Source organism: Aquarana catesbeiana, linkage group LG11 (genome assembly GCF_042186555.1).
Source record: "Aquarana catesbeiana isolate 2022-GZ linkage group LG11, ASM4218655v1, whole genome shotgun sequence".
Lineage (NCBI taxonomy): Eukaryota > Metazoa > Chordata > Amphibia > Anura > Ranidae > Aquarana > Aquarana catesbeiana.
The window spans coordinates 1,709,014-1,736,110 of record NC_133334.1 but is presented as its reverse complement, the minus strand read 5'-3'; the positions used below and the strand labels follow the sequence as shown (position 1 = coordinate 1,736,110).

At 46.1% G+C, this 27,097-nt stretch overlaps 1 protein-coding gene across 1 annotated transcript in view; it reads left to right on the top strand.

Moving 5' to 3' along the window:
* The window catches only part of LOC141111800 (hemicentin-1-like), a 247,029-nt gene that overhangs the window by 179,300 nt on the left and 40,632 nt on the right, over positions 1-27,097 (top strand). The window contains exons 8-9 of the mRNA XM_073603935.1: positions 15,557-15,868; positions 16,583-16,882. Coding sequence (XP_073460036.1) covers positions 15,557-15,868; positions 16,583-16,882 — 612 coding nt within the window. The remainder of the gene's footprint in view (positions 1-15,556; positions 15,869-16,582; positions 16,883-27,097) is intronic.

Here is a 27,097-nt window from a genome sequence, read left to right as displayed (position 1 = left end):
CGGTCCTACGAGAAGGGTGGGCCTTGGCTTCATTATTGTAAGACAGTAGTATATTTATATTTTAATCTTATTAGGATTTAAATTTAAATTTTAAATTTTAGTTTTAGTTTTAGTTTTGGTTATAATTTTAATCTTAATTTTAATCAGCAGCCATACAATGGCAGGCAGGCTGAGATTGTCCTGCAGATTTCACTATGTCACAAAGATCAGAAATCCATAATCTAAAATCAAGAATCATACATCATACCTTGTAATACACAGGGCAAATGGCGGTTCTTTTGTTCAAGCAGGGTGCCCCTGTGGAGACTGTGGCTTGAACAAAAGAACCGTCATTTGCCCTGTGTATTACAAGGTATGATGTATGATTCTTGATTTTAGATTATGGATTTCTGATCTTTGTCCCCTGATGCCTGCAATCCAATGAGAGGGGAGGGGGGTTCCAAGCAATGTCAGGTATGCCCTGGCTCACCTGCATAGTGACATCTGCAGGACAATCTCGGCCTGCCTGCCATTGTATGGCTGCTGATTAAAATTAAGATTAAAATTAAAATTATAACCAAAACTAAAACCAAAACTAAAATTAAAACTAAAATTTAAATTTAAATCATAATAAGATTAAAATATAAATATATTACTGTCTTACAATAATGAAGCCAAGGCCCACCCTTCTCGTAGGACCGCCCACCAATTAAGGGAGGGGTTTCAGCACCAATCTGAAGAGTGCTTTTCAGATGGACACATGTATAAAGACTAACAAGAGACTAGCACCACTAAGGCTCTGATGAAGAAGGGACACCTTTGAAACGCGTTAGCCAGCAGCAGTCCATACGTCCTCTTCCTAGGACCTGGAAAAACTGCTACCATTGTACCAATCGCTTCTGTGCCTGTATACAATGCGATTTTTTTCTCCTACCTTTGTGAGTAGATTGTAATCTTGGTTTTATCTAATAAATTTATCAAGGATAGTGCACTAGGCTGGTGCGCTCTTTCTCTCTTTTTTATCATTACTACTAATACAATCCCATCCTGAAGAGCAGCAAGGCTGAAACCCATAGTCCTTCTTGAACCCTTGGGATCATTTAGCCAATACACCTGTGCGCAACAGTATTTTGCATCTATATTGTCAAAAAAAGTGTTTGGGGACCTGGGTCCTGCCCCAGGGGACATGGATCAATGAAAAAAAAAAATTAAAAACTGTTGTTTTTTCAGGAGCAGTGATTTTAATAATGCTTAAAGTGAAACAATAAAAGTGTAATATCCCTTTAAATTTTGTACCTGGGGGGTGTCTATAGTATGCCTGTAAAGGAGCGCATGTTTCCAGTGTTTAGAACAGTCACATAAAAAACAGATGACCCCACCCCCCTCTGACGTCCCGGGAAAGCCATAGGGATGTCCCCGTGTGTCAGAGGGGGCGGGGTCACTGGGTGGCCCCGCCCTCAGTTATAGAAGAGCCTTCAGAAGAACAGAAGCGTCACACAGCAGGAGACTCCCCTTGAGGCGGATCATCCGGAGGTCAAAGCGGGGAAGAAGCCAGAGGAAGATGCCGCAGGAGAAGACTGGAGAAAGATGCCGGAGGAGAAGACTGGAAGAACAAGCAGAGGAAGATAGAGGAAGAAGGGGGGGAAGAACAAGAAGAAAACCGAAGGAAGACCAGAAGAGAATGGAAGAAGAAGCGGGGAAAGAAGAAGACATTATTAAAGGAATTGTCAAAAACCGTCTCTTGTCTTTTTTTTAACATTTTTGACACTTTTTTTGTGAAATGGTAGGGGTACATTTGTACCCCATTACCAATTCACACAGGGAGGGGTGGGATCTGGGGGTCCCCTTGTTAAAGGGGGCTTCCAGATTACGATAAGCCCCCCGCCACTTACCCCCCCAACCACCGGGCAAGGGTTGTGGGGATGAGGCCCTTGTCCCTCTCAACATGGGGACATCCTCCCCATGTTGAGGGCATGTGGCCTGGTACGGTTCAGGAGGGGGGGCGCTCTCTCGTCCCCCCTCTTTTCCTGTGGCCTGCCAGGTTGCATGCTCGGATAAGGGTCTGGTATAGATTTTTGGGGGGACCCCATGCCATTTTTTTTTGGTGTGGGGTTCCCCTTAATATCCATACCAGACCTGAAGGGCCTGGTATGGAATTTAGGGGGACCCCCACGCAATTGTTTTAAAAATTTTGGTTCAGGGTTCCCCTTAATATTCATACCAGACCCAAAGGGCCTGGTAATGGACAGTGGGGGAATCCCATGCTGTTTTTTCAATGACTTTTATGAGTATTGTCAGACCGGCAATTCATTATTAGCCGCGAGTAGTTTTAAATGACTTTTTTTCCTTTGAAATGTTTTGCTGTCAGACTGTTCTAAACACAGGAAACATGCGCCACTTTACAGGCATACTATAGATACCCCCAGGTATGAAATTTAAAGGGATATTACACTTTTATTGTTTAACTTTAAGCATCATTAAAATCACTGCTGCCGAAAAAACAGCCGTTTTTAAAACTTTTTTTTGCATTGATCCATGTCCCCTGGGGCAGGACCCAGGTCCCCAAACACTTTTTATGACAATAACTTGCATATAAGCCTTTAAAATTAGCACTTTTCTCCCATAGACTTTTAAAGGGTATTCCGCGGCTTTCAATTTGCCACGAACACCCCAAATTGTTCGCTATTTGGAGAACGGGCGAACAGCCAATGTTCGAGTCGAACTCATGTTCAACTCGAACAGACAGCCCATCCCTAATTCCGAACCCGAAATATCCGGATGAATCCCAGACAGGTGCCAACTCTAACTGGGCACCCAGCATATTACCTAATAGGTGCTATGTGACATGTATGTGGAGTCACCCGCCCCCCACCGCAACCTGATGGCCAATGGCACAAAATGGCATCTCCCACAGGGTTTTCCTAGCAAGGACTGAGGTCCTCTGGCCATTGCTGCCATGCAAATTATTAGGTAATTTAAATAGCCATAACAAGGGGCTTTATTTGTACTCTGGCTAGCCTGCAACACACACCATAGCAAGGTAATGGGGTAATTTCTGTTGGACTGAGCAACACAAGGATTGCTCCTCTGTTTCCTGTTCTTGTTGTATGTGTGTGTGTGTATATATAATTGTTTTTTTTTTTTTTGTTTTAAATGTTTGCCCCTCAAAATCGACGGATGGTCTGCCGCACAGAATTTTAAGGTCCATGAGGTAAATGGGTTGCAGTGAGAGGTCCATAGCAGTTCTCTAGGGGTTAAGCTCTGGCCACACCTTGCTCCCCACCTGGGATATAACTTTGCCTTACCATTGGTGGGTAATCAGTGAGATGCTGAGAGAGGAGAAGCCGGCTGTAAGTGAACACACAGGACTGGAGCCGACCCAGTGAGGTCTATTTAGGCTTAAATCAGGAAGTCTGGAAACTCGGATGCAGGAGCCAACCGTCCTGATCTAAGTATCGTATCTGTGGGGCCTGAATGTCCTGGCTAGATCACCGGATCACACTTCATGGACTTTTATTGGCAGTGGAGCTGGGGTAACATTTTTTTTCTCTATTTAGGCTACTGGACAACACTGGAGGCGTTTTTCAGTCGTTTTATCGCTAAAAATTAGGCCTGTAAAGCACCTAAAAACCGCCTCCTATGCCTCCCCAGTGTGAAAGTCTGAGGCTCTCACACTGGGGCGGTGTGCTTGCTGGACGGGAAAAAAGTCCTGGAAGCTGCATCTTTGGGGCGGTTTGGGAGCGCTGTATACATCATTCCTAAACAGCCCCTGCCCATTGGAATGCATGGGAAGCGCTGCTGAAGCGCCTGAAAAGCGACTTGGAAGTGTCGCAACACTAATTTAACAGTTTCTTCGGGCCGATTGCGGGCGTTAAAATCGCCGCTAATATGAGCGACACTTTACCGCTAACGCGGCGCGGCCCCAGTGTAAGAGAAGCCTTATTAAGCCAGGCTGCTTACATTTGTGTTGATGGACTTTTGCTTTGGGATTATGTTTTCTATCCATGCACGGGAATCCTTTTCTGTTTGCTGTATTTGCTGACCAAATAAGCATTGGCAGGAAGCCCTTAACCTTACACACGGCTGGATTACCTCTCTGAGAACCCTCCACTTAAAGCTGAACGCCCACAATTGGTGGAGGATGCGGGCAATCGCTCTACTGATCCACGCTGAAAGGCAAGTTTTTTGTTACACTGTATTGAAGGAAACCGTGTGAAAGTTTGTGTCAGCAAAGGAACAGCAAACTGTATCTATACCATTTTTAAAGGCACAAGGCACTGCTGTGTAATTGTGAATTTGAAAAAACATGGAGGACTTAGTAAGTGCTTTGCTCCAAAGTAATGCTGCACAGCGATAGGCTTATAAACAAGCTACTGCTGCACAACAAGAAACTAATAAAAAGACTGTTAGTCACCCAGTTGGCCAGAACAGAGGCTCATGTGGCTGCCCTGGTTCAGGTTCAGGCAACCAAGAAAGACTGACAGGCCTTAACAGAAGTACTCCAGCGGATGTCAGCCCAGACTGCAAATGTCTCCACAGGGTCCCCTGGTGACACCCTGCCAGACACCAAAAGTCATCTTCTACAAAAGTTCCGACACCCCAGGTTGATGTGGAGGCCTTCTTATGTACTTTCAAGAGAACTGCTAAGGGGCAGGCCTGGCCTAAACACCGCTGGGCTGCCCTTGTGGCACCACTGTTATCAGGGGTATCTCAAAAGGCAAACTTTGACTTCTGCACTGAGGATTCCTGAGATTATGACAAACTAAAAGCTGAGATCTTGCTGAGTTTGGGGGTCACCACAGCAGTAAGAGCGCAGCAAGTACACAGCTGGAGTTTCAATGCAGATGGACCCCTCCGCTCCCAAATGTATGACCTAATCAACCTGGTCACATGGTGGCTGCAGCCTGAGATACTCACAGGGCCCCGAATAGTGGAGAGAGTTGCAATGGACCGGTTCCTGAGGGCTCTGCCTCCTAAGTTGTAGAGGTGGGTAAGGCAAGCTGATCCAAATTCGAAGGATGTTCTGGTTGAGCTGATGGAACACTACTTTGTGGCAGAGGACCTGGTTGCTGGTCTGCAATTTCAAGATCCCTAACAGTCAAAAGACCCCCTTCTATTTGCCACCAGGTCAACCTCAGTATCACAGCTTGACGGCCGGCAAGAGTGGTCAGAGGGTCACCCACTGTTGCAAGACCCCTTCTGGAAAGCCCCATAAGAACCCATGGGCATCCCCAGTGTTGGCGGTGCAGTGAGTGGGGTCACATCGCTGCTAACTGTCCCTTGAACTCTGAGCGTATGGAGTGTGACGTAGTCCGATGCATGTCCCTGTTTGCTCGCCCGGGCTTTGTCACAGATCCAGACATGCCAAGCTCTGTTGTAAAGATAAGGGGGAAAAGTGTGCGTGCCCTCCTGGACTTTAGAAACCTGGTCATCCTGGTCCATACCCGGCTTGTGGACCCCGAACAGCTGACCCAGCATCAGGTAGGAGTGGTATATGTGCATGGTGACTGTAAAAAGTACCCTACAGCACTGGTGACCTCTGAAACCAGCTCAGGATCTGTTTGCTATGAAGTGGCTGTGTTCCCTATCCTGTTGCAGAGTTTAATACTGGAGTGGAAAGGATAAGAGTCCTGAGCCTGGAATTCCTGAGGGGACTGCAGGGGGGACCCAAACCCCTTTCAACCAAAGGTTGATAAAAATGCTGTAGGGGTGACCCCTGATGAAAAATGTATTTTTTCTCCTAGCAGTCTGTGCAGGTGACCCCTGAGACCTTAGAGTTGCCGGAGCTAGAGGTCACCGTGACAACTTCAGGACCGCCCAGCAGGATGGATTTGATTTATATCAAGTTGATTTAAATCACAATTTAAATTCATGATTTAAATCCCCAGTAAAAAGGCTTGATTTAAATTATAATTTTTAAAGAGCAACTGTCATCTGTCCCGCAGTGGCCCCTCCTCTGACCCGCTGTTGGCTCCTCCTCTGTCCCGCAGTGGCCCCTCCTCTGACCCGCTGTTGGCTCCTCCTGTGACCTGCTGTCGACTCACCGACAGTCCCATTCACTTTAATGGGACGGCTGGTGATGCGGCAGTGACACAACAAGGGGAGGGACGTGGCGGCAGCAGGTGATTGGACGCCCGCTAACAGGCGCTGCCATGACGGATATATAATGACAGGTGCTCTTTAAATGTAAGGACTTATTCTTGCTGGTAGTTAGAATCTTTAATATTTGCAAACAAAATGAAGGTTTCCTATTTAGAATAATAAGCTGTCAGGTCAGTAAAAAAGTGATATCAGAACCGATTCAGTCATACAGTTTGTAGTGTACATAGATTTGTAAAACAATGATATAAAGGAATATCCCTGAACTTTGCTTTATCTTATGGTTACTGTGAAATTGTGTGAACGCATCAATGCAGTGCATGTTATCTCAGCTTGCAAAGCTTGGATTCATTGAATGAGTTTACCAAAAATGTAAATGTAACGATCCCCTTGCTCGCTCGGTTCCACTCTCCCGACACTCCTCTGCAGCTATAGAATCAGATTGCAATGTCTGATGGTTCGGTCATCCAATGGTCCGGGACTAGAACTACAGCTCTGTGCCGTTCTAGTCCAGTTGTGATAGCTCAGAACAAACACCAGGCAGGCTGTATGTAAGTTCAAACAGGAGTCTATCTTTATTGACAAAATACAGGCTTTTATACACTCAAAGTGGAGGTGCAGACCTCCTGCTCATATTACTCTAACAATACAGCTGTAACCTAATTAACCTAATTAACATGAGCTAATTAACTAATCCCTTTAGACAGCCTAGATGACTCAGACATGACTTTTAGGCCAGACTGACCGTCTTGTAGTTCAGAAAATCCAATCAACATTATCACAATCAACATAGACTCTTCTTCACACAATAGCAGAGTTAATTAACACAAATAACAATGGGGATCTAATGACTCTTAGATCTCATTGTAGACTTATTTACAATACACATTTTAGCAGACAATAGACAGACAGGTGTTGGAATTTACATCAGCATCTCCTAACAGTATCTGTCCCAGCATTATGAATCAGCCACTATTCCAATATGGCAAATCCAGGGTCCCCAGACATACAGCTCACAAAGAGCACCGTTCCCCCAAATGCAAGGGCCCCCGATTGATCGGCAAGAGGCTAGCATACAGTCCCCTCCAAAAGTCTTTCCCGGCTAGGTCTGTCACATTTCTCCCCTTTCGGCAGGAGACTAACACAGGAGGAGACCCCAGACGGGTCAGTAGTTCCAGTCCTCTAATGCCTGTACCCACACAGTACCCCAAACAAATTGTTCCAAACAAAGCATTACTCACCCAGCCAACCTCTGCCTGTCTCAGAGAACATATCTGCCGCTGGGGAGAGGCCTGGACTGGCCCTTCTCCCCGGAGTCCATTCTGCCGCTGGAGAGAAGACAGGGCGACTGGGCTCACTCCGTCATGCTGTTGGGGATCTGGGCCCACTGCCCAGCATGCCTGGGGTATACAGGTGGAGACTGAAGTCCCATCCACCTTCACAGGACATCCATCCTCTGTTAGTTGAGGGCAGAGTCCAGCAGTACTCGGCCCTGTTGCCAGCCCTTCTGCTGGAAACCCCACACCACCTGCTCCGGCTAACTGTTGGGGAGGGATGACGAACACCTCCTCTCCCTTCTCCCACTGTATCCTGATCTGCTGCTGGGACGTGACCACCTCCTTCTCACCCTGAGCCTCCGGAACCGCCGCAGGTGTAGGGCAGAGATCTTGGACCCTCTGTCCGGTTGCCAGCACTTCAGTTGGGGAAGTTCCTTGTGACTTCACAGATACTTATGTTGGTGCTGGGCAGAGCACAGTGAAGTTTGGCCCTAATAACAGCTCTTCTTCCGCTGGAGGCTCACCAGGTTGTTCTTCCTCAGCAGAAAAGTCTATCAAATCCCCTGTCTCTGCAACTGGTGTCTGGGGATAAAGGTTCACCATCTCCTCTCCGTGGAACCCAGAAGATGCTATCAGTGCTGGGCAGAGGTTAGCAGAGCTCTGCCATGTTGTCAGCACTTCAGGTTTGGGGACGGCAATCTTCAGATTTTCCACTGCCAATTCTCTGGCATTCTGCTGGACAGGCACATTCCTCCATCCAAGATCATCCAATGCAGAAACAGGTTCATCAAGGTCAGTCAGCACTTGCTGCATCTGCCATAAGACCTCCCCCTCCATAGCTGCGGGGGCAGGTTGGCAAAGCACACCGTTACTCTGCCACATTGTCAACTCTTCAGCCAGGATTTCAGAGTTGTCAACTGGTAATTCCTGATAGTCCCAGGAAAAGGGAGCACCACCCTGCTGCTGAGCAGAGTCTAACAGCTGTTTGTAGGCGATCTCCAACTCCCATTCCTGAACGGCCAGAAACTCCAAATCTTCCAGTGCCCAGTGCACTTCTGAGACATTCAGTCTCCACTCTCTGTGCTCCATTATTTCCTTCAAACGCCACTCCCGATCACTTCCAAAGTCAGGGTCCCTGGACAGCCTCCAGTATAACAATCCCAGGCCATCGTAGTCAAAGCCTTCCATGGGGCTGTTATCCGCTGTCCATGGGCACACTTGGGCTACATACCACTGGAGGGCTCTGTAGCTCTCGTCCAACCGCATTTCTGCCCGGATCAGCCTGCTTAACTCGGCTGTCCACTCCTGGTTCGGCTGTTCCCCCAAAAACAGCATTCGCACTTCATACTGCTACCAGTACCTTACATGGATGGAGGGGAGAACTTTTCCCTGGTGTCGCTGCTCACGGGCTAGCGCTTCCTTCCAGAGCTCGCAGCGGATAGAATCACACCATCCCAGCAGGACCTGCTCTGATACTGGTCCTCTGTGCTGTATCTGCATCTCTCGCAACCTCCTTCTGAATTCCTCATCCATGGTGGCTGGTATCTCTCCTCTCCTGCTATCCTGCTACCTTGGATCCAGGTGATGGTTTGGATGTGTTCACGGCAAGGAAACACGATCCCACCATTCCCTCCACGGCTCTCAAGTAAGTCTTTCAGCGTGGCTCTCCTGCAGGCTAGTTTGGAGTGTCCCAGTAACTGGAGAGCAAATCCCACTGCTGCCAACCAATGTAACGATCCCCTTGCTCGCTCGGTTCCACTCTCCCGACACTCCTCTGCAGCTATAGAATCAGATTGCAACGTCTGATGGTTCAGTCATATAATGGTCCGGGATTAGAACTACAGCTCTGTGCCGTTCTAGTCCAGTTGTGATAGCTCAGAACAAACACCAGGCAGGCTGTATGTAAGTTCAAACAGGAGTCTATCTTTATTGACAAAATACAGGCTTTTATACACTCAAAGTGGAGGTGCAGACCTCCTGCTCATATTACTCTAACAATACAGCTGTAACCTAATTAACCTAATTAACATGAGCTAATTAACTAATCCCTTTAGACAGCCTAGATGACTCAGACATGACTTTTAGGCCAGACTGACCGTCTTGTAGTTCAGAAAATCCAATCAACATTATCACAATCAACATAGACTCTTCTTCACACAATAGCAGAGTTAATTAACACAAATAACAATGGGGATCTAATGACTCTTAGATCCCATAGTAGACTTATTTACAATACACATTTTAGCAGACAATAGACAGACAGGTGTTGGAATTTACATCAGCATCTCCTAACAGTATCTGTCCCAGCATTATGAATCAGCCACTATTCCAATATGGCAAATCTAGGGTCCCCAGAGTCTGTGTGTCCTGGGTGACCAGGACCCGAATCCACAGTAATACCACCTCAAGGGTCCCCAGGCATACAGCTCACAAAGAGCACCGTTCCCCCAAATGCAAGGGCCCCCGATCGATCGGCAAGAGGCTAGCATACAGTGCCCTCTAAAAGTCTCTTTCCCGGCTAGGTCTGTCACAGTAAATATTGCAGAATATACAGCCTCATGCTACATAACTAAGCTCCATTTCATGCTGCATAAACTAAATTATTAATGTATCTTAAAATAGAAAACTGTCTTTAGATAGATCAATAGATTTTTTTTTTCTCCAAAAGCATTTTATTAAAATAAATTTGATAAAAATCAAAAAAATCTATTTAAATTAAAAAAATACAATTTTTTTTTTCAAATCTTTGATTCATATCCACCCTGCCGCCCAGTTACAGGATCCTACTCTTGTACTGTACAAGCCTGGAAAATATAAAGCTAAACAATGGTATCCCGGTAGCCCCAGGGCTGGAGAATGTGTTTCCTCATATTTCCCCACTGCATGACATGTTGTATCTGGTTGACAAAATTCGGGGTAAGATCGTGAAACAACTCGTGGTGCCTGACCCTTACAGGAGGACCGTGTTTAACCTGGCCCATAGACATCTCCTGGGTGGTCACCTGGTCTATAGAAAGACCAAAGAACTTATTTTAGAGCGTTTCTGTTGGCTCGGGATACATGCCAATGTGAAAAACTACTGAGTCAAGCCCTGAGTGTCAAAAAGCAGCCCCTATGCCCCATAACTGTAGCCCACTGGTGCCATTGCCCATGGTTGAGGTTCCTTTTGACCAAATTGCCATGGGTCTGATAAGGCCAGTAGTTAAGTCTACCAGAGGCTATCAGTACATCCTAGTGGTCATGGACTATGCCAAGAGGTTCTAACCGACCAAGGGACTCCCTTTTTGTTGAAAGTAATGAAATAGTTGTGCAAATTGTTCAGTATTAAGCGTTTGCATACTTCAGTTTACCACCCTCAGACAGATGGTTTAGTAGAATGGTTTAACAAAACCCTCAAGATTATGCTAAAGAAGGTGGCAGCTAAAGATGGAAGAGACTGGAATTGTCTCCTGCCATATCTGTTGTTTGCAATTAGAGGTCCCACAGTCTTCCATTGGGTTCTCAGCCTTTGAACTTCTGAATGGGAGGCATCCCCGAGGGTTGCTGGATATTGCTAAAGAATCCTGGGAGACTGAAACTACTCCCAACCGGAGTGTCATAGAGCATATCTCAGCCATGCAGGATAGAATTGCTTCAGTGATGCCCTTTGTTCGAGAACACATGCAGCAAGCCCAGGAAGCACAGGAAGCACAGAGTCGAGTGCAATAGGTTGGCGAAGGTTCGAACTTTCCATCCGGGGGATTGCGTACTTATTTTAGTCTCCATGGTGGAAAGTAAGTTCCTAGCTTTGTGGCAAGGACCCTATGAAATACTGGAAAAGGTTGAGGAGGTAAACTATAAGGTCTACCAACCAGACAGGCAGAAGAAAGAGCAGATCTATCATGTAAATTTATTTAAAGCATGGAAAAATAGGGAAACTCTCTTAGACCTGAGTGATCAGCTACTAAAGACAGAGGAAGGCACAAGTGAGGCTCAGATACCTTGAGTCTATGTCAGTGTCCCAACAGCAGGAGGTAAGAGCGTTTCCACAGTTCAATAAAGACGACTTCTCAGAGTTTCCAGGCTGCACAAATGTAATTAAACATGACATTGTCACTAACGCCAAGGTTCGAGTGCTTAAGACTTCTCGTATTCCTGAGGCCCACAGACAGGCAGTAGCCGAAAAAGTTCAGAGGATGCTCGACCTCGGGGTGATGAAGAAGTCCAAAAGTGAATAGTGTAGTCCTATAGTCTTGGTTCCCAAACCAGATGGGTCCTTAAGGTTTTGCAATGACTTCGGAAAACTGAACAAAGTGTCAAAGTTTGACACCTATCCCATGCCCCGGGTTGATGAATAGGAGAGGTTGGGCCCAGCTAGGTACATAACCACTCTTTATCTAACTAGAGTGTATTGGCAGGTTCCCCTGACAGAGGAAGCAAATGGAAAAATGCTTTTGCAACTCCAGGGGGCTTGTGGCAGTATGTGCGGATGCCCTTTGGGTTATAATGAGCTCCTGCTACATTCCAGCGAATGATGGCTGAGATTCTGATGATGGGGGAAGATGGTAGTTGCGCTGTGATGAAGGGGGGGGGGCTACAAAGATGACTAAAGTGGCAAAGTGAACTAAAAAAGCAGAAACGGGCCAATGCATGAATGGATCCTACATGCTAAAAGAACATGGTGGGGATGCAGTGCAGTGCAACGTAGCTAATCAACATGACTATAATGTTGCGGGCAGACAAAGCCTAATATATAAAGGTAATTGTGAAACAGTGACTGCTTGAGTATAGCAAAGCAAAATTGCATATACTAACACAAATAGGATGAATAATGACACAATGCAAAAAAATATATAATGCAAGAAAAATATATGTGGGCTAGTGCCCCGTTAGCAAAAACGTGCCAAATCCTGGTGAACTACAAGTGACAAATCCCTAGGGCAAACATGAATATTAGTTCTATCATCCAGTCCAAAAAACAAAAACTCGTGATGAGAAACACAAAACAATTCCAATCGTGAAGGGAGGGGGGACCTTCAGTGAGGACACCTCCGTGTTTGTAAGCCGCTTACCTTACAGCTGTAAGGTGTACAGCCTGTGTTGCAAATGACCCGCAGGTGTAGACGTTCCGTGTATAAGGTAGTGACAATGATGAACATGCCAAGCGAAATATAAAAAATAAAAAGTATACAGCATGTAAAATAACTCTGCAATGACCACAGTGGAGGGGAGCAAGACACACACAGGGGGAGGTTGCACTCACTTTCATAAAGTGAGTGTAGGCATCAATCCACGAGCGCCGAGCTCGTATGCCTCCAGGAGTGTCACCAATCTGGAATCTGTCCCCGTGCCTGGAAACTGGAATATGTCCCCGTGCCTCTCTCCTCAGTGTTCGTCAGGTAGAGTAGTGATGTACAGTGTGAGGGGGAAAGAGACGCACATAGCGTGATCCCATATAAAAGGTATATTTATTTAATAAAACAAGTCCAATCAACTTACATTTAAAACAATGCTGCAGTGTGTAGTAACTACGAGCGCCGAGCTCGTCTCCTGTTGTTTGTCTGTGGCAGAGTCCCGTGCTCCAATCCTAATGCATATCGTCACGTCACGTGACTTCTTCAGAGATTCTGATGATGTGGTTATTTTGAACACAGATTGGGAAAGTCGCCTACCCAAAATCCAGGCTGTCATAAAATGTAAACCCGAAAAGGGGACGTCCTGAGAGGCTGGCGAGAGCGGTCAGAGGGTCGCCCACTGTTGCAAGACCCCTTCCTTTTGCTTCCTCTGTCAGGGGAACCTGCCAATACACTCTAGTTAGATAAAGAGTGGTTATGTAGCTAGCGGGGCCCAACCTCGCCTATTCATCAACCCCGGGCATGGGATAGGTGTCAAATTTTGACACTTTAATAAATTCCATTAGAAAGGCTGGCTTAATCACAAACACAAAGAAGTGTGCCATAGGTTTAGAAGAGGCCCGGTATCTGGGATACACCATTGGGCAGGGCCTAATCAAACCCTAAGTCCATAGGGTAAAAGTCATTAAAGACCAGCCTGCTCCTGCCACAAAGAAACAAGTAAGAACCTTCCTAGGCATGGTTGGGTAATATCAGAGGTTCATCCCAAACTTTGCCACAATGGGAACACCCTTAACTGACCTCACCAAAGGAAAAAGCTGCTCTGTAGCGATTAAGTGCAATCCCGAGGCTGAAGCAGCTTTCCAAAGTCTGAAGAAAGCCCTGTGTAAACAGCCTGTGTTGGTGGCCCCAGACTTTAGCAAACCGCTTGTGGTCCAGACCGATGCCTTATATTTAGGTCTGGGGGCTGTCTTGTCACAAGTGGTAGGCTGGGGAGAAATTTATAGTATTGTGGAGCAAGAGTGTTTGGCCATTAAGTGGGCCTTAGAGGCTCTATGGTACTACTTGCTGGGGCGCCACTTCTGACTCATAACAGACCATTCCCCCTTGAAATTGATGGCCCAGGCCAAGGACCATAATGCGAGGGTTACCTGTTAGTTCCTGGCGCTCTGAGATTTCTCTTTTAAAGTGGAGCACAGGGCGGGTTGTAACCACTGTTTGATAGCTGGTGTTTGAACCCACAGGTTCAAACAGAGGGGGTAGGTATGTGACAAACAGCCCCTGTCAGTGGTGGATGGTGTATATCTGCCACAAAGAATTCTGTACAGGCTCATTTTATTTGGTTTCTATTCTTTAATTCATAATTCTAAGAGTGCATGCCAACAAAAAACTCTGTTGATATGTCACTTCATCTGACCTTTTTTTCCACATCATTAGTGTTTTCGTTTTATAAGACACCAGCTTAGTGCCCCAACATCATTTATGTTTACATTCGCTCTACTCTTTGGTGGGGTTGTGTGGTCTTTTCCACTCCCCGCTGTGATCCTCCACCTAGTCTTCTGTAAGCCTCAAGGGGAGATGCCCGCTTCTTTGGGGTGTAGTAGGGGTGCCCAGGAAAATATCTGTTCTTAATCTGCTCTGTTTTTTTTCCATCTTCCCTGAATTGTAAGGTAATTATACATATACATGTAATATATGAAAAATTTACATCAAAGTCGAAAAAGTATGTAAACAATAAATATAATATGTGATGTTTAAATATTATTATATGTTCTTTGATCCAGCTATCCCAGATGCCCTGATGAAGATTGTGATTGTTACATATTGAAACGCGTTGGAGCTTTTGTTTATAGGCAGAAGTATAATGTGGAAATTCTTTGTACAAGTGTTCTGTCATTAATGGGGTTATATGGAGTTCATCTTTATAACATTTTTTGGTTCATTTAACTTTGTACAAATGAAGACAACATTTTTTTATTACATGCTTTACACTTTTGCATGTCTTGATTTAAGTCCAAGGGGGAAAATATCATTGTGTCTGTGTGGTTTGCTGAGGACGAGCAGCACATTTGTCTCTATGTTACCTATGCAGAATTGTTTTTGTGTCCTTGCAAAATGCCCACAGAAATCTGATGTCTCTGCACTATGGTGAGAATGAGGCCTGAGAGTTATTTTCAGCTGAGGAATTCCAGCAAACAAATCCTACAAGCTGTAATCCGGAACTCAGACCACCATCTCTCCTTTATTATAATGAGAATATATGAACCAAAGAGATCCGAGAGGGGTGGGGAGTCCACTTCTATATAATTACTCTGTATATATTATAACAATGTATATATTGTATTATATATCCCACCAATGTATATATTATATTATATCACCCACCAATGTATATATTATATTATATCACCCACCAATGTATATATTGTATTATATCACCCACCAATGTATATATTATATTATATCACCCACCAATGTATATATTATATCACCCACCAATGTATATATTATATTATATCACCCACCAATGTATATATTATATTATATCACCCACCAATGTATATATTATATTATATCACCCACCAATGTATATATTGTATTATATCACCCACCAATGTATATATTATATTATATCACCCACCAATGTATATATTGTATATTATCACCCACCAATGTATATATTATATTATCACCCACCAATGTATATATTGTATATTATCACCCACCAATGTATATATTATATATTATCACCCACCAATGTATATATTATATTATATCACCCACCAATGTAACTCTGTACTGCAGATGGTGATGAGGATGTCAGTGAAATGAATACTTTGTATAACACAGCTGTTCTCTATATTGCAGTATCTCCGCCCACTCTGGGGGAAATCCAGTGTGACCCCACACAGCCCCAACCTGGACAGCCGGTGACATTTTCCTGTACGATTGGTGATATGTGTCCTGGAGGTCCCGGCATTCAGTGGGCATGGAGTGCAAAGGAATTGTCTGATAAAGACTGGAAAGTGAACATCCAGCAAGACCCGGAATCCCGGATGTTCTCCGGAACCACAGAGCTGACAATCACTCCCCACACTAAAGATCATTCCTCTGAAATCTTCCTGGAGGTCAATCATTGTGGGAAACGTTTTACAAAGAGCACACTCATCAATTTTAAAGGTACCTCCCCCCCGCCTCTATCATCCCCACCTCAACCTCCATCCAATCTCAGCCTATACCCCTCCACACACCTTGGCATCTATCACACCCACATCACCCTTTACCCCTCCACCTAAACTTCTGTCACCCTCTGCGGAGAGACCACTGCTTCCACTTCTTCCTCCCCTGTCTGCAGAGAGATCGCTGCTTCCACTTCTTCCTCCTCTGTCTGCAGAGAGATCACTGCTTCCACTTCTTCCTCCTCTGTCTGCAGAGAGATCACTGCTTCCACTTCTTCCTCCTCTGTCTGCAGAGAGATCGCTGCTTCCACTTCTTCCTCCTCTGTCTGCAGAGAGATCACTGCTTCCACTTCTTCCTCCTCTGTCTGCAGAGAGATCGCTGCTTCCACTTCTTCCTCCTCTGTCTGCAGAGAGATCACTGCTTCCACTTCTTCCTCCTCTGTCTGCAGAGAGATCACTGCTTCCACTTCTTCCTCCTCTGTCTGCAGAGAGATCACTGCTTCCACTTCTTCCTCCTCTGTTTGCAGAGAGATCACTGCTTCCTCTTCTTCCTCCTCTGTCTGTAGAGAGATCACTGCTTCCACTTCTTCTCCTCTGTCTGCAGAGAGATCACTGCTTCCACTTCTTCCTCCTCTGTCTGCAGAGAGATCACTATTGTTGGCTGTGATATATGGGAAGGTCGGTTAGTATTTATGTATTATATTTTCCTCCACAGGTCTCTATAAGGTCAGTGAGATCTCCAGTGATCCCTATATACCGGTCTATGGAAGTCATGTGACTCTGCGCTGTGATGTGATTGGCTGTGATCCTGGAGACACCCCTGAGGTCACCTGGTCAGAGAATGGAAGAGATCTGGAGAAAGGAGAGCAGAGAGTGACCCGAGGCGGCGGAGACGTTCTGTCCTGTTTTCTGACTATAACACCTACAGCTCGGGATTATGGGAAGATTTATACCTGCAGGGTGACACAAAGGGGCATGCAGCCAATCACAAAGGAGAGCTGCTTGCGGCTTCCAGGTACGTTTTCTTCTTCTCCAATTCAGAAATAATAGTAATGATGAGAACACCGGCAGACATTGTTGGGAAATATACACAATTCATACAAACTTCTCCCTGAGTGTAAGCCAATGACGGAGACCCCATTCCTCCAGAGGTCAGAGGTCAATCCTGCAGACATTTCATATACACACCAAGTATGATCTAAGTCATGTATTGTAGATGGGACCTCATATACAGTATATGAGGCATCACACTGATGTAGACCCTTCAACTAAAGGGACCCAACAGGGTATAGTAGGTGTAACTGAGAGCTGAAGGCCAGCAGCATGTTCTCAGAGGAACAGAACATAGCAGAGAGGAGATAGTAGTTGGATCTATGTCACATCACGGTGCCAGCTGATGGTCATGCATGAGAGCAGGTGATGCAAGATCCCTCAAGGCTTGGAGATTAAGGATCAGTTGATGTTCCTCAGGGATACCCTCACAGGTGTTTGAGCTCAGCAATATGGGGGGGAGGGTCCAGAGACAGTGATAGCCAGCGCGGAAGATATTCCAGAGGGTAGTATTGGGGGCATTAGTGGTAGGTTAACCAAAGCACAAAAACACATCACATGGAATCCTTATGGGTAGAGCTCCAAAGGGATGAAGCTAAGGGGAAAATAATACTGGGAGTATGCTATAGGCCCCCTAACCTGAGGGAGGAGGGGGAGACAGATCTCCTATCACAAATTGGATTAGCAGCAAGGATGGGAAGTGTTATCATAATGGGGGATTTTAATTATCCAGACATAGACTGGGCGGAGGGAACCGCGCATTCATTTAAGACTCGCCAGTTCCTTAATGTCTTGCAGGACAATTTTATGGGTCAGATGGTAGACGCACCAACTAGAAATAAAACATTACTGGATCTACTGATTACCAACAATACAGACCTGATCACGGATGTGGAAATACGGGGCAATTTAGGTAACAGCGATCACAGGTCAATTAGTTTCAGTATAAATCACACAAATAGGAAACATAAAGGGAACACAAAGACACTGAATTTCAAAAGAGCCAACTTCCCTAAACTACAAACCTTGCTAAAAGGCATAAATTGGGATAAAATATTAGGAACAAAGAATACGGAGGAGAGATGGGTTTGCTTTAAGAGCATATTAAATAAGGGCATTAGCCAATGTATCCCATTGGGTAATAAATTTAAAAGAGCGAACAAAAATCCTGGATGGCTTAACTCCAATGTAAAAATGCATATAAAAGCAAAGGAGAAGGCCTTCAAAAAATACAAGGTTGAGGGATCATCCTCAGCATTCAGACTTTATAAAGAATGCAATAAGAAATGTAAGGGTGCAATTAGGACAGCTAAGATAGAACATGAAAGACACATAGCGGAGGAGAGCAAAAAAAATCCCAAGAAATTCTTTATATACCGTATTTATCGGCGTATAACACGCGCCGGCGTATAACACGCACCCAAGTTAAGGAGGGAATTTTAAGGAAAAAAACTTTTAGGAGTAAAGTTTAAGGAAGAAAAACTTACATTACATGCCCATCAATGCAGCGTTATCGGTGTCCATCTGCAGCCTTGTCAGTGTCAGTGCAGCCTTGCCCCAGTGTCCATTGCAGCCTTGTCAGTGCAGCCTTGTCAGTGCAGCTTTGCCCCAGTGCAGAATTGTCAGTGCAGCCTTGCCCCAGTGTCCATTGCAGCCTTGTCAGTGCAGCTTTGCCCCAGTGCAGCCATGTCTGTGCAGCCTTGTCAGTGCAGCCATGTCAGTGCAGCCTTGTCAGTGCAGCTTTTCTCCAGTGCAGCCTTGCCCCAGTGCAGCTTTGCCCCCATGCAGCCTTGCCCCAGTGCAGCCTTGCCCCCCCGTGCAGCCTTGCCCCCCCGTGCAGCCTTGCCCCCGTGCAGCTTTGTGGGATCGCCGCGATCCCTGCCGTCATACACAGCCCTGTGTAAATTTAAATATGGCGCCGAGACTGCAGGGACTCGACGGAGCGCTGATACACATAGCCGAGAGTCCTCGGGTTTTCTCTTACAGTCCCGCCCAGTTCCGCCCTATGGGCGGGACTGTAAGCGGCGCCGAGAAAACCCGAGGCCTCTCGGCTATGTGTAGCTCCGCTCCGCCGAGTCCCTGCAGTCTCGGCGCCGTATTTGAATTTCCACACGGCTGTGTATGTCGGCGCCGATCGCGGCAATTGCCGCGATCGCTCCGATCACACACAATTGGGGGGGGATCGGCCTATAACACGCACCCACGATTTTCCCCTGATTTTCAGGGGAAAAAAGTGCGTGTTATATGCCGATAAATACGGTATGTAAACAGTAAAAAAGGGAGGACAGACCATATTGTCCCCATAAAGAATGAGGAAGGACATCTGGTTACAAAGGATGAGGAGATGGCAAAGGTATTGAATTTATTCTTCTCCTCAGTATTCACGAGTGAATCGAGGGGGTTCAGTAACCAAAACTGCAGTATTTATCCTCAGGACACAACACAGGAAGCACCTCCATGGTTAACAGAGGACGGAATTAAAATTAGACTTGAGAAACTTAACATTAATAAATCACCGGGACCAGATGACTTGCATCCGAGGGTACTTAGGGAACTCAGTCAAGTGATTGCCAGACCGTTGTTCCTAATTTTTACAGACAGTCTATTGACTGGAATGGTACCAGCTGATTGGAGAAAAGCCAATGTAGCACCAATATTTAAAAAGGGCCCAAAATACATCCCTGGGAATTACAGACCAGTTAGCCTAACATCAATAGTATGTAAACTCTTGGAGGGGATGATAAGGGACTATATACAAGATTTTAGTAATAAGAATGATATCATTAGCAGTAATCAGCATGGATTCATGAAGAATTGTTCTTGCCAAACCAATCTATTAACCTTCTATGAGGAGGTGAGTTGCCATCTAGATAAAGGAAGGCCCGTAGACGTGGTGTATCTGGATTTTACAAAAGCATTTGACACAGTTCCCCATAAACGTTTACTGTACAAAATAAGGTCCGTTGGCATGGACCATAGGGTGAGTACATGGATTGAAAACTGGCTACAAGGGCGAGTTCAGAGGGTGGTGATAAATGGGGAGTACTCAGAATGGTCAGGGGTGGGTAGTGGGATCCCCCAGGGTTCTGTGCTGGGACCAATCCTATTTAATTTGTTCATAAACGATCTGGAGGATGGGATAAACAGTTCAATCTCTGTATTTGCAGACGATACTAAGCTAAGCAGGGCAATAACTTCTCCACAGGATGTGGAAACCTTGCAAAAAGACCTGAACAAATGAATGGGGTGGGCGACTACATGGCAAATGAGGTTCAATGTAGAAAAATGTAAAATAATGCATTTGGGTGGTAAAAATCTGAATGCAATCTATAGACTGGGGGGAGAACCTCTGGGGGGATCTAGGATGGAAAAGGACCTGGGGGTCCTAGTAGATGATAGGCTCAGCAATGACATGCAATGCCAAGCTGCTGCTAACAAAGCAAACAGAATATTGGCATTAAAAAGGGATCAACTCCAGAGATAAAACGATAATTCTCCCGCTCTACAAGACTCTGGTCCAGCCGCACCTGGAGTATGCTGTCCAGTTCTGGGCACCAGTCCTCAGGAAGGATGTACTGGAAATGGAGCGACTACAAAGAAGGGCAACAAAGCTAATAAAGGGTCTGGAGAATCTTAGTTATGAGGAAAGGTTGCGAGCACTGAACTTATTCTCTCTGGAGAAGAGACGCCTGAGAGGGGATATGATTTCAATTTACAAATACTGTACTGGTGACCCCACAATATATAAATACCGGACTGGTGACCCCACAATAGGGAAAAAAATTTTCGGACAAGAGAGTTTAACAAGACTCGTGGCCACTCATTACAATTAGAAGAAAAGAGGTTTAACCTTAAACTACGTAGAGGGTTCTTTACTGTAAGAGCGGCAAGGATGTGGAATTCCCTTCCACAGGCGGTGGTCTCAGCGGGGAGCATTGATAGCTTCAAGAAACTATTAGATAATCACCGAAATTACCGAAACATACAGGGATATATAATGTAATACTGACACATAATCACACACATAGGTTGGACTTGATGGACTTGTGTCTTTTTTCAACCTCACCTACTATGTAACTATGTAACATGGTGACCCCGGATCTCAACTCTTCAGTTCACCATATTCTAGGCAGCATGGACTACAGAGCCCACAGATCAGGAACTTACCAGGTAACAATGGACTGGAACAGATAGCAGGACTGCAGACCAGGACATTGGCCCAGAGGTCAGGACAGGTGATGGATACTGATGGTCAGGATATACAGTATCTCACAGAAGTAAGTACACCCCTCAGTGACATTTATGTAAATCTTTTCTTCTCTCTTTTCATGTGACAACACTGAAGAAATGACACTTGTCTACAATGTAAAGTAGTGAGTGTACAGCTTGTATAACAGTGTAAATTTACTGTCCCCTCAAAATAACTCAACACACAGCCATTAATGTCTAAACCGCTGGCAACAAAAGTCAGTACACCCCTAAGTGAAAATCTCCAAATTGGGCCCAATTAGCCATTTTCCCTCCCCGGTGTCATGTGACTTGTTAGTGGTACAAGGTCTCAGGTGTGAATGAGGAGCAGGTGTGTTAAATTTGGTGTTATCGCTCTCACTCTCTCATACTGGTCACTGGAAGTACAACATGGCACCTCATGGCAAAGAAGTCTGTATATCACCATATAAGCTCAGTTTACTGGTAAAAATAAGTGTGAAATGCAAAACTCCAGTGGGTGTAACATGATGTCTGCTTGCTGCCTTTTTACTGTATCCTTACTGTGGAGGAGCGTGGGGTGTAGCAAGATGGCGGTGACGGAACGTCACTACCGTTACAAATTCTGACAAATCTGATGAAACACCGGGGCTGAGGTCTGTAATAACAGGAGTTTTGTGGGATGTTGTGATTGGGAAAGGGCCAATGCCGCCAGAAGTACATTTTAGGGAGGGGGGTGGGGGTTAGAGGATATGTGGTAGAAGGGTGCTTTGTTTTGGGTTAGAGAGGACTTGTGCTAGAAGGAGGGGGCAGATTTGAAGTTTCACCCCCCAGCACAATTCCTCTCTACTCCCAAAGCACCCCCTAGCACATATTCTCTAATCCCCACCCCCCTCAAATGAAAGATCCCAACCCGGCTCCATCCACCACCCCAATACCATCCTGGCTCCATCCACCACCCTGATCCCATCCCAGCTCCATCCACCACCCTGATCCCATCCCGGCTCCATCCACCACTCTGATCCCATCCCAGCTCCATCCACCACCCCAATCCCATCCTGGCCCCATCCACCACCCCGATCACATCCTGGCTCAATCCATCCCCCTGATGCCACCCCGGCTCCATCCATCCCCCAATCCTAACCTGGCTCCATCCATCCCCCGATCCCATCCTGGCTCCATCCATCCCCCCAATCCCATCCTGGCTCCATCCATTGTGGCAGGTTAAGGGGGAGAGCCGTGGTGAAGCACTAGCCTGCTCAGTGCCGGGGGGGTTGGGGTGACACCATGTTTTATCGCGCCAGGTGACGCCAACCCTAGTGACACCACTGGTTGAGTGCACATGCTCCGGGTCATATCCATTGGTTGTCTTTGGGAAATAGACGAGAGTGCTGCCAGCATTGCTGCAGAGGTTGAAGGGGTGGGGGATCAGCCTGTCAGTGCTCAGACCATACGCCGCACACTGCATCAAATTGGTCTGCATGGCTGTCGTCCCAGAAGGAAGCCTCTTCTAAAGATGATGTACAAGAAAGTCCACAAACAGTTTTCTGAAGACAAGCAGACTAAGGACATGGATTACTGGAACCATGTCCTGTGGTCTGATGAGACCAAGATAAACTTATTTGGTTCAGATGGTGACAAGCGTGTGTGGCGGCAACCAGGTGAGGAGGACAAAGACAAGTGTGTCTTGTCTACAGTCAAGCATGGTGGAGGGAGTGTCATGGTCTGGGGCTGCATGAGTGCTGCCGGCACTGGGGGGCTACAGTTCATTGAGGGAACCATGAATGCCAACATGTACTGTGATATACTGAAGCAGAGCATGATCCCCTCCCTTCAGAGACTGGGCAGCAGGGCAGTATTCCAACATGATAACCACCCCAAACACACCTCCAAGACCACCAGTGCCTTGCTAAAGAAGCTGAGGGTAAAGGTGATGGACTGGCCAAGCATGTCTCCAGACCTAAACCCTATTGATCATCTGTGGGACATCCTCAAACGGAAGGTGGAGGAGCGCAAGGTCTCTAACATCCACAGCTCTGTGATGTCATCATGGAGGAGGGGAAGAGGACTCCAGTGACAACCTGTGAAGCTCTGGTGACCTCCATGTCCAAGAGGGTTAAGGCAGTGCTGGAAAATAATGGAGGCCACACAAAATATTGACACTTTGGGCCCAATTTGGAGATTTTCACTTAGGGGTGTACTGACTTTTGTTGCCAGCGGTTTAGACATTAATGGCTGTGTGTTGAGTTATTTTGAGGGGACAGTAAATTTACACTGTTATACAAGCTGTACACTCACTACTTTACATTGTAGACAAGTGTCATTTCTTCAGTGTTGTCACATGAAAAGATAGAAGAAAAGATTTACACAAATGTCACTGAGGGGTGTACTTACTTTTGTGAGATACTGTAATGCCCCGTACACACGGACGGATTTTGTGTGATAGGACCTTGTTGTCGGAAATTCCGACCGTGTGTAGGCTCCATCACACATTTTCCATCGGATTTTCCGACACACAAAGTTGGAGAGCAGGATATAAAATTTTCCGACAACAAAATCCGTTGTCGGAAATTCCGATCGTGTGTACACAAATCCGACGGACAAAGTGCCACGCATGCTCAGAATAAATACAGAGATGAAAGCTATTGGCCACTGCCCCATTTTATAGTCCCGACGTAGGTGTTTTATGTCACCGCGTTTAGAACGATCGGATTTTCCGACAACTTTGTGTGACCGTGTGTATGCAAGACAAGTTTGAGCCAACATCCGTTGGAAAAAATCCTAGGATTTTGTTGTCGGAATGTCCGAACAAAGTCCGACCGTGTGTACGGGGCATAAGTCGAAGGTCAGGGCAGGCAACAGACACGGATAACCAGGATAACTTCTGCTAACCAGCCATCTTTAGGCAGAGTGAGATCCACTTTTTCCAGATCACATCATTCAGCTTCAAGCATAGAGCTCACAGACATGCAGTCCAGACATCAAAAGCGCATTTAAGGGCAAATTTTTTTCTCTAGAGAACAAAACTTACAAGAAAGTCCACCTTCCCAGAGGTTATTAGAAACACAGAATATTGCCAACAAAACCCTAATGCCGTGTACACACGATCGGACATTCCGACAACAAAACTGTGGATTTATTTCCGACGGATGTTGGCTCAAACTTGTCTTGCATACACACGGTCACATAAATGTTGTCGGAAATTCCGAACGTCAAGAACGCGGTGACGTACAACACGTACGACGAGCCGAGAAAAATGAAGTTCAATAGCCAGTGCTGCTCTTCTGCTTGATTCTGAGCATGCGTGGCACTTTGTCCGTCGGAATTGTGTACACACGCTCGGAATTTCCGACATCGGATTTTGTTGTCGGAAAATTTGAGAACCAGCTCTCAAATTTTTGTTGTTGGAAATTCCGACAGCAAATGTCCAATGGAGCGTACACACGGTCAGAATTTCTGACAACAAGCTCCCATTGAACATTTGTTGTTGGAAATTCTGATCGTATGTACGCGGCATAATGCCACATACACACGAGCGCACATTTCGACAACAAAATCCATGATTTTGACCATCATGGAAATGAATCAGTCTTGGATCACCAGCTACCAAGCACCTGATGCTGATGTAACCGAATAATTTTTTTTTTAATGTGAGATCCCTTCAAGACTGCCTATGCTGATGCTGAGTGACTATCCTGAGTAATTATCCTCTTCCTCCTCAATGATCATGCTGATAGTAGAGCTGCACGATTAATTGTATAGAGAATCGTGATCTCGATTCACCCCCCCTGCGATCTCCCGCCAGGATTACCGCAATTGTTGGAGGGCGTGGTCTCAGCATGGAAGTGTGAGGCTGTGTTTCTACTGAGCTCCCGGTCCGCGGCTCTCCAGCAGCCCTCCACGGTAGAAATACCTAACATTATCCTTACCCAGGTAGCATTGAAGGCTGACTGCTGCAAGAGAGGTCCCGCTGGTGAGATGGAGCGTTTCCTGGTCCCCGTACGGTCCGCAGCTTCTACCCCAGACACATCCAAGATCACGCCGGCTGCTACCACGAGGACTGCACTCAGACTGTTGGCTGCAGACCTGGAGAGAGAAACGGATGGCTCAGGCAACGATATGCCGCCGTTCTAACCACCCAGTGATCTCTCCCCCTGCCTGCCTCGCTCTCTCTCCCTCACACCGCTCATTAGCCCAGACAATGATGAGTGCTGCTCCCTGCATATGCCACTATTCAATGTCCATGCAAGCTGATTTACCTGGACCCAGCTTCTCTCAGCACCGGTGTGGGACAGAAAGACACGTTCTGAACCCTGATGTCACATCTCCGGTCACAGTGAGTACATCACACAGTGTGACACCCCAGCAGGGGTCTTTTACTGGGCAGCTCACTGAGCAGACTATTTGGGCATTCTTACAAAAACTCCCCACCAGAGAGGACTTTGAATCACTGGCCTCTCGTGTAGAGATGGCTGTCAGGGGGAAGCTGGCTGGGCTTAAGCAGGAAGTAGTAGATGTTACAACACAGGTCACCACGCTAGAATCTGAGGCAACTACCATCACTCACTCTGTAACCAACATGCAGACAGCACACGCTGAAATTACTGACCAAGTTACTTTTGGATGATTTAGGATTATCGCGATTCTTGCTGGTGTCCCCGTGATGTAGCCGGGACCGGAGGAGAAGCCAAGAAAGTGTTTTCACCGCTCAGGCTGACACTGACCCAGGTGTAAGTAGAAGCTTCAGAGCAGAAGAGCTCCAGGTGCTGGCTGAATGCTAGGCAAAGCAGGCTTGAATGGAGGAGAAGATTCGGATGCCGCACACCGGATGTAGTCAAAAAATTTTCACTTTATTGAAAAAATGGGATCATCAAAATAACAAGACTGTCATGCAGAAAGTACAGATAAGCTGACGCGTTTCGCACTCAGAACTGAGTGCTGTACTTTCTGCATGACAGTCTTGTTATTTTGATGATCCCATTTTTTCAATAAAGTGAAAATTTTTTGACTACATCCGGTGTGCGGCATCCGAATCTTCTCCTCCATTCAAACCGGAGGAGAAGCCGCCGGAACAAGCGTGGAACGTCAGTCAGCAAAGAGCATAGTGCCCGGCCTGGACTGCGCAATCGCAATCAACACGCCGCCTGCTCCCGATGCTCGGGGCTGGTTATCCGCCCCTTGCTGTATTAAATGAATAACCAGCCCCGATCATCGGGAGCAAGCGGCGTGTTGATTGCGCATGTGCCATCTACAGCTGATTTTTCTTTTTTAAATTAACCATTTTAAAGAATCGTGAGAGAATCGTGATCTTTAGTCTAAGCAAAAGAATCGTGATTCTCATTTTTCCCAGAATCGTGCAGCTCTAGCTGATAGCTTGTAAGAACATTTTTGGTTCACCAGTGGCTAAGGCCCAATTTTGCAGCCCCTATTTAACAGGGGCGTGTAATTACAATTTTTGATGCAATACTTTGCAGCAGGGCTCGTTCCTGCGCTCCAATTAGAGTATCTGTGAGGGGTTGCAGTGTTGTGGCAATTTTTCTGCCCCTGTATAACAGAGACATGTAATTACAATTCTTGATCTAATATTTCACAGCAGGGCTCATTCTGTGCCCACCAAGAGTAACTGTGAGGCTTTACAGTGTTGTGGCAACACCAACACCTAAGGCCCAAATTTCTGCTGAGTATATAGGGCAGGACCCTACTTTCAAACATCCAACTTACAAATGACTCCTACTTGCAAACGGAAGGAGACAACAGCAAGTGAGAGGAAATCTACCCTAGGAAGGGAAATTCTCTCCTGTTATGCCCCGTACACACGGTCGGATTTTCCGACGGCATGCAGACCAACTGCGTCCTCGTTTTCAATTGCCCGAATCCCTGACGCCAGCTGAACCACCAGTGTCACAAGGATCAGAATGCATGGGGACTGATGATTGGGGGGACTCTGAACTTTTGAACTCAGCTCCAACAGAGC